Below are 12,934 nucleotides of genomic sequence, written 5' to 3'. Positions count from 1 at the left end.
TGGATGAAAGAATTAGTCTCTAAAAGTGATCAGTTAGACGTCCAGGTCACTGAAAAGACTCCAATTTCACACATATCAAAGGGGGACTATGTTAAAGTAAAACCAGGCAGGATTACTAAAGGTTTATCCAAATGTACAGGTCCTTATTGGGTCAGAGAAGTATTTCCTCACTATATTGTTCTTACTAATGGTGAGAAATGGAACCTCAGAATAGTTGCTTTGTACCAGAAAAAAGGCATGACGTGCAATAGTGATATTTAACATAATTCTATTGATTCTGATTGTAACAGTGGGAATAGTGGCTACATGCTATCTTCAATGGAAGATTCTACTTTATCTTCTTTTCCGGTTGGCAAAAGATGTGTTGGTGGAGGTGATGATCCTGATTCATGCAGTTCTTATGCCTCAAGCAATGTTGCCACTGATTCTTCAATTTCTCAAAATGGTTCTTTGCCTGGTAATGTCAGAATTGCACGGTATCATAGACCACCTGTTTATCTTAACGATTATTGTTGTGATTAAGGTTTTATGCAATTTTATTGCTTCTCATTCTTTACATTCTTGTTTTTGTCTCTGTTTTTAAAGGAGGAAGATGTGTTGTAAACCATTTCTATTATATTGTTACTCTATGATCTTATTTACTCTCTATGCTCTCTCCTCATACATTCCAGAATGCCTACCTGACTCGACAGCTGATGTTCTACATGAGTCAGTTAGGAGTTTGGTCAGCAGGCGTTGGGTTGCTTGCCGCTGTCCTCTTAAATAAATTAACTATACTTACTTCAGAAGTGTCAGCAGTTTACTTTCAACAGACATCATCGAGAGAACAAGGCATTAGCAGTGTCAGGTTTTAACAAATTACGCATAACAATAAAAGCAACAGCTAAGTGTCGAGCTGCTGTGCAGTCTGCGTTATAGTTTTAGCAAAATGAAGTTTGGGCAAGTTGCCACATAGGTATTTTTTCACTTTGTCTGGAACCGTAGGTGTAGTAAATTATATATGGCGATGTAATAAGGGCAGCAGGGGAGGCGATCTGACTCACCATGCGGAGCACAGGATAAGGAGGAAAGAGGCTTATTGAGTTGCTATTTCTGTAATGTCTGGCAAAGGTAAATCTTTTGCCCATTTTGGGGGATCAGTCGGAACACCGTGGTCTTAACCACAGGTGTTCCAACTACACAAGCCCAACCACGCGCTTGCCTTAACTACACAAATGCCTAAACCACAAATATGTGTGGTTAAGGCAGTGCGCGGTTTAGCTGCTGGCTAGATGGAAGACGGTGAAGAAGGAAGCAGGAAGATGCCGCCGTGAAGTGATTGGAGCTGGGGGGTCGGGTAGGTTTTAGAGCAGTGGAATGGGTTGAGGTCGTTTAAGGGACAGCACGCAATGGGGGGTTGGGGTAGTGTAAGTAAAGGGGAAGGGTTTTAGGCCTTAGGACAATGGGAGGGGAATGGGTAGTCGAGGTAGTTTTTAGTGCTGGGGGGTCGGGGTAGGTTTCAGGGCAGTGGAAGGGTTTGGGGTAGTTTAAGGGACAGTGCAAAGGGTGGGGGTATTGTAAGCAAAGGGGCAGGGTTTTAGGCCTTAGGGGAAGGGGAGGGGAATGGGTAGTGTCAGCGTGGGATGGGGGATCTGTGTAGAGTTAGTAAAGAGGCAGGGTTTTAAGAACAGCGTGGGGTGGGGGGTGTGGGGGGGGCGGAGGAGTGGCAACCTAAGCTACACATACCCCTTTAGCATTCATGCCTATACCACATTACGTGGTAAAGGAATTTGTGGTTAAGACACATTTGTGGTTTTGGCTGCGTGGTAGAGACATGTGTGGTTTAACCATGCGTGCTTCTATTATTCAACCACCCATTAGACATTAATCCTGGGCCCTTCCTGTGTTTGACGTGTTCTAAACAATGCATTATGTACTTCTTCAGCAACCTTTTAAATCCTCTGATATACTTGTAATGTCTTTATGGTAACTTTTGTTTTTATTTCAGGTACATGTATCCTCTTTTTTTCTGGATGTACACCCACCGTACATACATTACATCTAGATTACATTTTGAGCTTCTGCCTGAAATTTCGTCCTGTATTTATTTTTTATTAATGAAAGCGTCACTTCTCGGGTACTTCAGAGCATAAATTGCTAGTCAGACAATAAGTAGGTATAGGTACTGATTGGGGCATATTACCAAGCAATAGCGATAATTATCGCTATTGCTTGGTTAGAGACAAAATTTACCGCTGAGCTGCGGCGAATTTTATCGCAGATAAACCTTGGTATTACCAAGGTATATCGCAAATGCGATAAAAATCGGCCGCAATGCATGAATATCGCTGAAAAGTCAGCCATATTCATGCATTACCGAGCTAATGCTCTTAGCCATGTTATCCACCTCCCATTGGATAACATGGCTAAGAACTGCTCAGGGCAGGTGTTAGCTTTTGGAGATATTCGCGCTTAGCGTGAATATCTCCAAAGGTTGGTAATAGGAGATAGCGATGTTAGCGACTGTTTCCAGTCGCTAACATCTTGGCACGCCCACTTTGCATGTCATTAGTGATAAATATCCCTGACATGCAAAGTGGGGCCCAAGATGGTCGCTATCTCCTACTAGCTGTCGCTAACTGGTGTTAGCGACAGCTAGGTAATAGGGAGATAATTTTATCTCCGCTTTCTTGGCTTTTAAAGCCAAAAAAGCGGAGATAAACCCCCTTGATAATATGCCCCATTGAGTGTTGGTATGTTCACCAGTTGATGTCTGGCTCCTAAATAGAGATGGAGTGGGTCCTGATCGGATCTATCAGAAAGTATGGGGTATGACTTAATTCTCCTACCTTTAAAAGCGCAGAGTGCTTGGAAAGGCATGCTTCTAATGGCAAATATAACTAGGGTTGACCTTTCATACTGGTGGTCGTGCAAAGTTAATGTGCCAAGGTCACTGGCAACAGTAAATCATCAGTTGCCTTTGAATAACCACTTGGGATCCTCTGGCAGCCGAATACCAACTCCACCACACCATCCTGATGACACTGTAAAATTAAAGACTGTCTCTAGACAAGTCTGAAAGGAATACACAAAAGTCAGGAACTTCTTGAAAATGGTCAGAAAGTGGATTTGTTGAATTCACAAACATAGTCTGTAAATTTTGTGTACGTTCATGGCAGAATATTCCAGTCAGGATTTCTCTACCAGAATCCGATGTCCCAAAGCAATGGAGACTGAGAAACTCTTTTGTGTGCCAGGATTGTGACATCTGACTGCCAACTCTTTGCCAGATTTGGGATCAGGAACCTGGAAAGTACTGTAAAACTGCCAGGAGTAGCTGCCTAAGACCTTCATTGAGACATGTACCAGACTACTGAGGAGGGGCGCTGGAGAGCCCTTGCATGAAGAAGAAGCTCCTTGAAAGAAGGGCCCTGAGAGCCAAGACAGAAAGAGCGGGACACAGCCCGCAGAAACCCTGAAAATGATATGCTTTTCCAAGTTGTTGGTTGAGGCCTTGAGACCTTGTGTTATGCCAAGAAACTAAGTGCCCATGAATGCCAAGACAATCACAGAGATCGCCACTGCATCTCAGGTGATCCTTGTGTGGAAACCAACCACCTATAATTGTTGGGGTAGCAGAAGAATCGAGACCCTATGTAGACAGTCATCCCAATCAAAACCAAAGTACCATGAGAGAGTAAGCACTACTATCAGAATGTATTCTTTAATCATCAGTCTTTCATCAATGACTGCTGGAGCATGTGACCGGGGTGGGCTTTACTCTTTGTATGGATGGGTGGCTTTGTTTGGGCTCAAGGAAGAACCACCAAGAAGGACCTGCCTGAACCTGGGCTGCACTGGCAGAGTGTAGCCATCGTATTTCCTGGGCGCCTGCCCCTATCTTATGGGCTGAAGTGTGTGCCTGCAAACTTGGCATGAGGCCAGAGATTTCAACGGTATGGGCTGGGCTGAGTTGGGCTGCAGCTGAGTCAGAGCACTTGCTCTTGCCATGCAGGAAGCTGTGCAGTGTCCTCCTGCAGCTGGTAAAAACAAACCGATCCCCCCAGGACTCTTAAGATTAAGGTGCAGTGCAAAGGAACAATGTTGTGGGAACTGTGACTAGAGAAATTGATACGTTATCACAAACTAAGTCATATTTCCTGTGGTGGGTAAGACTCCAGAAAGGGTGGCACCAGAAGAACTGTACACACTAGTTTCCTGATAAGACAAGGGGCCTGGGTTTACACTAAAAAGATCATACATTCCTTACCACGGAGAATAGCATTTGCTGGGAATTGCTAGTTCTGTCACAGAGTAATTATCCCATTAATAACTGTACCTGTTAGACCTGGCATCCTTTGGTGTGGTCTTCCCCCTAACTTCTTGCCTTATCCACCTCCTGCTTGCTGGAATTTATCTTGTTGGCTAAGGACTCAATGCAATTTGCCACTGCTAACAAGTGCTAAAATGCTTGTGCTCACTCCTTAAAACATGGTAAAATTGGCTTGTACCCGATTGACACATTGAATGTACTTATAAGTCCCTAGTAAAGGGTACAAAATATAAACCAGGCATGGAAATTAAATTCTACTCTTGGGCCTGAGGCACTTATTGTGCCACCCACTTAAGTAGCCCTTTAAAACATGCCTCAGGCCTGCCACTGTAGCCCATGTGCAGTTTTAAACTGCCAGTTTGACTTGACAAAATAAGCCTTTTGCAAAGCCTAAACCTTTCTTTTGAATACATATAAGTGACCCTTAAGGTAGGCCCGAAACAGCCCAACGGGCAGGGTGCAGTATGTTTAAAAGGTTTGACAGGTACTTTTATGTTTTACATGTCCTGTTAGTGAAAAACTGCTACATTTGTTAACACTGCAGCATGGCCTACCTCTCATATAGGATAACGTTAGGGTTTCATTAAGGCCTAACGTTTGATTGGGAACAGGCAGAAATGTAATGTTTCGTCTCAAAAGAATTGCAATTTAAAATCCCTTTAATGGTAAAGTTGGACTGTAAGTCATAATTCTGATAATGTCAGTTTTAGTAAGGTATTATGATAAGTGGTTACATCCAATATTGATGGCCAGATAGGACGAAAGGCACGTTTTTAAAAAAAGAAAGAAAATCTGACCACCATATTTTGTTTCTGCTTTTTCTTTCAGCAGATTATGGGCCAATTTCAATATTTAGTATCTAGGCCCTGGCTATTTCTTTGCCATGACTTAAACAAATTTTACACGTAATTCATTTAGTATGTTGACATTTTCTTCTCCAAACCATTTGGTGCCTGTATCCTATGCCACAGGACTGTGAATAGTTGGCAGTTAGCCTTTTGTGTATTCCTCCAAGACAGTAAAACAAAGGGAAACTATGTGTTGGCAGGATGAGCCCTCATGCCAGGATGGATGGGGCGGTGTTGTGCTCTGTCCCACTCACATTTTAAACAGCTAACTTCCAGCACACTCACAGAGGAACTTGACACCAGCCTATTGTTACCCTAGACCACTTAAAGCATGGGCAGGGAAGGAAGGAAAATTCGAGACCGAGATGGGGGGATGACTTGGAAATACCTCCCATCTCACAGGATGGCACCAGGTATAATATTAGAACCTCAGAAGAACATGTCTCCAGGGGATCTGATGAGCATCCCCAGCAGGACTGCCTCATACTTCAAAGGACTGAACTGCTGCTTGAGCACTGCTTTGCACTTCAAAGGATTGCCCTGCTGCTACCAGAGGACTGCCCTGCTGCTTGAAGCTTGCGTTATACCCTCAGAGGTCTGCCCTGCTGCTTGAGGCATGCCTTGCTGCTTGAACCTACGCCTACTAGAGTGACTACAAGGGTTATTTGGCTGGCTTCCTGTTCTGAGCTAGAGGGATACAACAAGCTCCAACAGCCTTGAACCCGCACATGGACCCTGCCTGAATTGATTCCTGCCCTCCCAGTGGTGCCCCACCAGTCCTGGACCTTTGGAAGTGGTGCTAAAGTTGTCCAAAGAGCTAAAAACAGAAACTTGGGACTTAAAATGTTTCCACCAACAAGTGGCCTGAGAACCAACAGGAGACCGGGAATTACCTGCTCGCCGATCCACCCAAGGTGCATTGTCAGTCGGCCTGACTGAGAGTTAGCTCCCGCTACATTCTTCGCAGCAGCAGCAACTCATGTTCAGCAGCTCCTCTCAGAAAGGGTATCTGGCCTTGTGGTAGACTTGTTGGCTATAGCCTACAGCTTCGCACTGCTGAAAATGTTCAACTTGTTCACTTGGCCACTGGATTCAAGATAGCCTGGCTGATGAGGATTATGAATCCGAAACCGGTCCCAGGATGCTTGTTTCTGGTCCAGGGAAGACATGGCTTGGCAGTTCGGGCTGGACTGTTCCCATAAGGCGCAGGGTCAGACTGATTTGCATATAGCCATGTCTGAACTGGGGTGGCTGAGTGAACTAAAGAATGGTGATGGATTAAACCCAGATCATTTGACTGGGGGGGGGAGTGTTTGAGTTGTTCATTAGCTCCGTCCATCATCCCCTTTTGTATCAATATAAAATAGGCCATCTTAATTTGCAGCTGGAGAGAAATAAAGCACTTCGGCATTGTGTAAGATTGGTAAATACTGAAATATTTCAAGTGCTTCTCATTCAAAAACCTATGCATTTTAGCCAATAAAACTGAAAACTGTGCTGTAAAATGAATTATTTGGCTACATTTGAAAACATGTCCTGGAGGGACAACCGCAAATCCTATCTGCTCCCATTTATTTATTTATTTTTATGCTTCTATAGCGCAAGAATTCGACCCCCGGAGGGGTATCTCCGCGCTTTTGTTCATACCAAAGCTATGTCCAGAGAAAAGATCATTAGGCAATGCAGGATGTCTACATGGTCAAGAATAGATGAGTCTTTAAACGTTTCCTAAAGGTAGCTAAATTGGGATTTTGCCTGAGGGTAAGGGGCAGGGAGTTCCAGAGAGTGGGGCCTCGATACGAGAGGGCTCGGCCTCCCTGTCTTTCCTTCTTAATCCGTGGTACTTGTAACAAGGATTGGGTCTGAGAACGGAGAGAGCGACCAGGCTCATAGGGTCTGAAGATTTCAGATAAATACTTGGGGCCAGTGCCCAACAGGCATTTATAGATTATACAACATATCTTGAACTTCACCCTCTGGCGAATTGGAAGCCAGTGAAGTTTGTTCAATAGAGGACGTGAAGGGGTTCTGGGTGGAGCATTCAAGATTAGTCTGGGCGCTGTATTTTGGGCTACCTGTAGTCAGCACAGTTGTTCTTCATTGGTGGAAATGAGCAGCCCATTACAGTAGTCCAGTCTACTGATAACTAGTGCCTGGACTAAAGTTTTCCTATGACAGTCTGCTAAATGCCATCAATCCCCCTTCCCAAGAACACTGAAGAAAGCTATTGGCTTCTGTACCTTATAGTTGCATCTATATATCAGAACTGAGTTGCATCTACCAGTACCAACTGGTACTTTTTCTGACTAGAATTGTACAAGTGAGCATGCGTATTCAAATGTCCAAAATTCCTCACGTCACAGCAAGATCGGGTAGAAACAATTTTTAAAGGGTTAATTTCTCATGGAATTGCCACCTGATTCAGTTCACTCATGTGACTATTTGACTGGCTGTGTCTCAGCAGATAGTGCAAGGTGTACATGGACTGTTGTTCACTGGGCAAGGTAACAGTTTAAGAAGTCAGCTATTCGGCCCAATTTGAGGATGCCAGATTACTAGGGTTTAGACTGCTCAGGGTCAAACTGTAGCAGAAATATCCAATGAAAATGGCTGCCTGCACTACAATGAGTTAGCTACTAGTCTTCAAATGCATTTTTTCCCTAAAATATTTTTATTGCAGGAAAAGAGCAAAAATGCAGTAACATTGAATTACAACCGGTGTAGCATCACATCAAAATCTTGAATCCACTCTAGTACATTAAGTCCTATTACTCTTCTCTCTCCCCCGCTCCGTTCATGCGGAAAGTCATAAGGCCATATCACCAACAGGATACACCAAACAAAGAGCATCAGAGTCGGTGGAAGCAGTCAGGGTACATAGTCCGCCTTGGAGGTCGCCAAACACATTTTGAACATACTAAGCATTAGCAGTAGCTGCCAAGTTTCTGAGATCGGTGTACGACTAGTTAGGCCAATTTCGTTTTTTCTTAGAATTCTAGCACTTGTGGTCCAGGGTAAACCCAGAATTACAAGTACCACATTTCTATGACAGCAATTTAACCTTGACGTGGGCTGGATCTGTGGGGAACGACATGCCCATACTTTTTTAATTTATGAAAAACAGTTTCCCTACTTTTAATGAAAAGACAACCAATGGTTCATTCCAGCAGTTGCAATGCTTCAGCTCAAGTGTAAGACAATGGTTTTCCTGTGCTGTGAAACCGATGGAGGGGCAGGTCGCTAAACAAACTTCTTTGCCAGGGAGCCTACTTGCCTGAAAGAAATGTAAATGTGCACAACTGGTCAGTCTAAAAATGTGGAGGGTGATTTCTAGCTGGTATTGGCTTTAATTGATGGAATCACTTGAAGATTCCTGAAGACGCATGTTTATGCATTTTGAGTGGTATTGCAAGGGAGTTACAGGCTGAGCTGTGAAGTGTGTGCTTTTAAAAGACAGGTATAACAAATACACTACATACAGTCTTGGTGTTACAAAAATCTATATTTTAGAAGCACTTTTTTATCTTAAACCTTTTTATACATTTTGTAGCAGCTTCCTTTTACTGTGCGTAATGCAAGTTTAAAATAATGACTCATGTATTCACAGTGCTTTCTGTCACAGACTGGGCCCTCGTAGCAATAAACATACACAAGTCCATATTCTCCACTACACCACCACCACCAATTCAATTCTGTGGCTCTCTGGTTACACACACTGACCTCTGCAGTGCATTAAGTAATAGAGGTTTCATAATGTACATTTCCCACTGCTTAATTTAACTTGCATTTATGTTTCATTTAAGCTGTGTGTTATTTTATATGTAGTTACCTTAAGAGGAAAGACAAAAAAAGTGTCAGAATATTTAGTTTTATTAGCCCTGCCTTTGACCCAGTCCACAGGCTCACTCACCCCACCCCCATTGGGCACAGCATCACAGCTTCCATACGTTGTAGGTCAAAGCCTGCCAGACAGCACAGCTGTCTGGTTTGCTAAAGACATCTTGAGGACTTTCAGAAAGTTGACCTAGGAATGCATTCCACCTGTTGCTTACCTTGGTTTTGCCGTTTGTAACTCACACTTTCTGGCTGCTTTCTATTTGCTGACTTTATTTGCGTTAGGCTGTCTAGGTTTCGTTTGTGCCTCCTGTTGTCTAATCAGTGTTTACTGTATTCTTCCACAAACTCGCTTTCTGTAAACAGGCTTTTAAATCTTGCTCTTATCTTGTCACATTTTCTGTACATTCTAAAGACAAATGACAAATGTCAGGCTCACTTTTCCAGGGAGCCTGATGTTTATTTTTCTTTCTCTGACTTCAAAGTGAGAGAATTTATGCGACAATCCTGCTGAGCACCCATGTAAGACAAGAATGCATGTTCTTTTTTTTCCTAGCACACAAAAAAATTAACTATGCTGATCTTTCAGAATATATTAGAATTAGTACAAACGAAGCACATTTTCTTTGTAACTTTGAAGTGTGATGGAAACAAATATTTGAATATGATCAAAAAACATCAATACACTGGGTAATGACATTTGCACACATTATCGTTTGTGTGCCGTACAACCGTATACAGTGAAAATGTAATGCTCATTTCAATTGAAATGTGTTTCTGTAATGGCAGTGTGCTAACACACCATGCATACTCCACACTACGCCACTCCACTGAGTCTAACCCAATAAACCAGACCCCACTCCACCGCAATCTACTGCACTCCACTCAAATCTGCCTCACTCTGCTCCTATCTACCCCAGTCTACCCCACTCCACTCTACCCCTCCCCAATTTCCCCATGCCACTCCAATCTACCCCACTCCCCTACTGTGGCCCACTCCACTCTACCAAACTCTACCCTACCCAAATTTAACCCACTCTACTTCGCTCCAATCTACCCCACTCCAATCTAACACACTCCACCCCAGTCTACCCTAATCTAGCCCACCCCACTCCACTTCAATGTACCCTATTCCAATGTACCCAACTCCAATCTACCCTACTCCAATCTACTCTACCCCATTCTACCCCACTTCACCGTCTTCCGCCCCACTCTTGCTGCAATCTACCTCACCCCACTCTACCCCACCCCCTCCAATCTACCACACTCCAATCATCCCTCTTCAATCTACCCCACTCCAAACTTCCCCACGCCATTCCAATATATCCTACTCCAATCGACCCAATCTACCCCACACCACCCCAATCTACCCCATTCCACTCCACTCTTACCCAATCTATCTCACTCAAATCTCGACTCCACTCCAATCTATCCAACTACAATCCACCCACCCCATTCCGATCTACCCCACACCACTCTAACTCAATCTACCCAACTCCAATCAACCCACTCAAATCCACCCAATCAAGCCCACCCCACTCCATTCTAGTCCACCCAATCTACCCCCTCCACTTCTCACACCACTTAAATCTACCCCACTCCAGTCCATTCTAACTCACTTAACTCAAATCCACCCCACTCCAGTCTACTTTACCTCACTCCATCCTACTCTAACATACTCTAATCTACCCCATCCAATGTGCCCCACTCCAATCTACCTCAATAAACTTCACTCCAGTCTACTTCACTCACTCCAATCTACCCAACCCTAACCCAATCTACCCAACTACAGTTTACCTCATCCCATCCCAATCTACCCCACACCACACTATCCAACTCCACTCCAGCCTACTCCATCTCAATCAATCCCACTCCACTTCAATCTACAACAATCTACCCTACTCCTATCTATCACACTTCAATCTAACCCACTCCACCCTACTCTACCCCACTCCACTCCACCCCAATCCAATGTTCTCCACTCTTCCCCAAGCTAACCCACTCCAACCCAATCTACCCCAATATATCACAGTCCACCCCACCCAATACTATCTACCCTACTCCAATCTACCATGCTAATCTGGCCAACTCCCGCACTCCAATCTACCCCAATACACTCCACTCTACCCTCAATCTACCCGTCTGCCCCACTCCAATCTACTCCACCGCTTCACGACACTTACTTTTAGCCAAGCTGAACAGCAGCCACACTAGTGTACAACTTGGCTAAAACACAATTGCATTAGCGAGATTTATTGCCTTTGACAATGCTTGTTTTTAATGCACTTCGACCACTGGATTTAACTAGCTATTCACGACTTGACCTTGCAGTGAAAAATACATAACATATGTAACATTTTGTATCACGTGAATATTTTGTATTATTTTCTTACATGCAACGAATGTAAACACTGGCAAGAAAAACCCCGATTAGAGATTAATCTTTCCCTGAAGTGAGCAAAGTCTATCGAACTGGCCTTTGTATACAATGCTCTGCGGAACTTTCAATAAAGCAAGAAGCAGCTGACTAACCTCTTCATAGCAATAAAATAAGACAACAGCGCGTGTTCTGTGGTGAACAGACGCAGTTCTTTTCATTTTAAAACCCGACTTACTGCATGTTGACTTAGCCGATGGGGTTCAGACCAGGCTCACAGTTCGACGTTAAGTGGAGTCCCTCCTCCCGCTGCAGAGTGACTTCCGTTCCACTGGACCCGGTGGCTGCAAGGACTCCGCCCCCTCTACATTCCCCATGTTTCCTATGAGCTCTTACTGGGACATTACTTTCGGACCCTTTAAAGAGCCCTTGAGATTTCGAGGCCCCACCGTGAATACTGAATAGCTCATACAGACCTTGATTTTATCCCCCAGGCATTTTGATTCTTGTCAAAGATTTAAAATGGAACACACAAGCGTACAAATACTAGATTTCAAAGAAAATCCTGAACCAAGTTGAACCCTGCACTTTCATTCTGCTTATCCATAAAAGCAAAAAAGAAAGCCCAAATATTTCAAGATTTTGGGGCATATTATCAAGGACAGGCGATACATTATCGCCGCTTTTATCGGCAGGAAACTGCCGATAAAGCGGCGAAAATGGCCTTGATAATATGCTCTGAATTCCAATCGAAGCCCATGTTAGATGTGAACACATCTAACATGGGCTTCGATTGGAATTCATAGAGCATATTATCAAGGCCATTATCGCCGCTTTATCGGCAGTTTCCTGCCGATAAAAGCAGCGATAATGTATCGCCTGTCCTTGATAATATGCCCCTTTGTTTCCATTGTGAAGTAATGCAATCATTTGACTTTACCTCCTATGTTGGCAAAATGCAGGAATAAATAAAGTACAACATGTAGTAACATGAATACGTAATTTTGTGCATGATCCTATGTAATTACCACCAGGTTTTGCTTATAGTAATGGAAATTATTTTTGTTTAGTTTTATACTGTGTCACTGAAGTGGTAAAACAGCATCATCACCAGAACAGTTTTACATTTAAAGCTTAAATTGCAAAATGTCCAGTAACGGGGTTAGTGTGCATTGTTTAATCTCTGAAGGACTCTAAATGAGGCGCCTGTTTTTTTTGTGATTTTTGTAGGAACTATGGGGCATATTACCAACCAATAGAGATAATTTTTGTCTCTAACTTGTTTAGAGACAAAAATTATCGCCGCAAAGCGGCGATTTTTATCGCAGATAAACCTTGCTATTAGCAAGGTTTATCGCAAATGCCATAAAAAACGGCCGCAATGCATGAATATCGCTGAAAAGTCAGCGATATTCAAGCATTATCGAGCAAATGCTCTTAGCCATGTTATCCACCTCCCATTGGATAACATGGCTAAGAACTGCTCCTGGGCAGGTGTTAGCTTTTGGAGATATTCGCGCTTAGCGCGAATATCTCCAAAAGTTGGTAATAGGAAATAGCGAT

General features: G+C 43.5%; 1 protein-coding gene across 1 annotated transcript in view; it reads right to left on the bottom strand.

The window, feature by feature from the left end:
* Window positions 1-11,744, bottom strand: part of LOC144822379 (L-threonine dehydratase catabolic TdcB-like) — a 189,853-nt gene extending 178,109 nt beyond the window's left edge. Inside the window, exon 1 of the mRNA XM_078679827.1 lies at window positions 11,610-11,744. Within this exon, the coding sequence (XP_078535953.1) occupies window positions 11,610-11,614 (5 nt within the window). The 5' untranslated portion in view covers window positions 11,615-11,744. The remainder of the gene's footprint in view (window positions 1-11,609) is intronic.
* Window positions 11,745-12,934: the final 1,190 nt, after the last annotated feature.

This window comes from Lissotriton helveticus, chromosome 1_1 (genome assembly GCF_964261635.1).
Source record: "Lissotriton helveticus chromosome 1_1, aLisHel1.1, whole genome shotgun sequence".
Classification (NCBI taxonomy): domain Eukaryota; kingdom Metazoa; phylum Chordata; class Amphibia; order Caudata; family Salamandridae; genus Lissotriton; species Lissotriton helveticus.
This window is presented reverse-complemented; position numbering and strand designations above follow the sequence as displayed.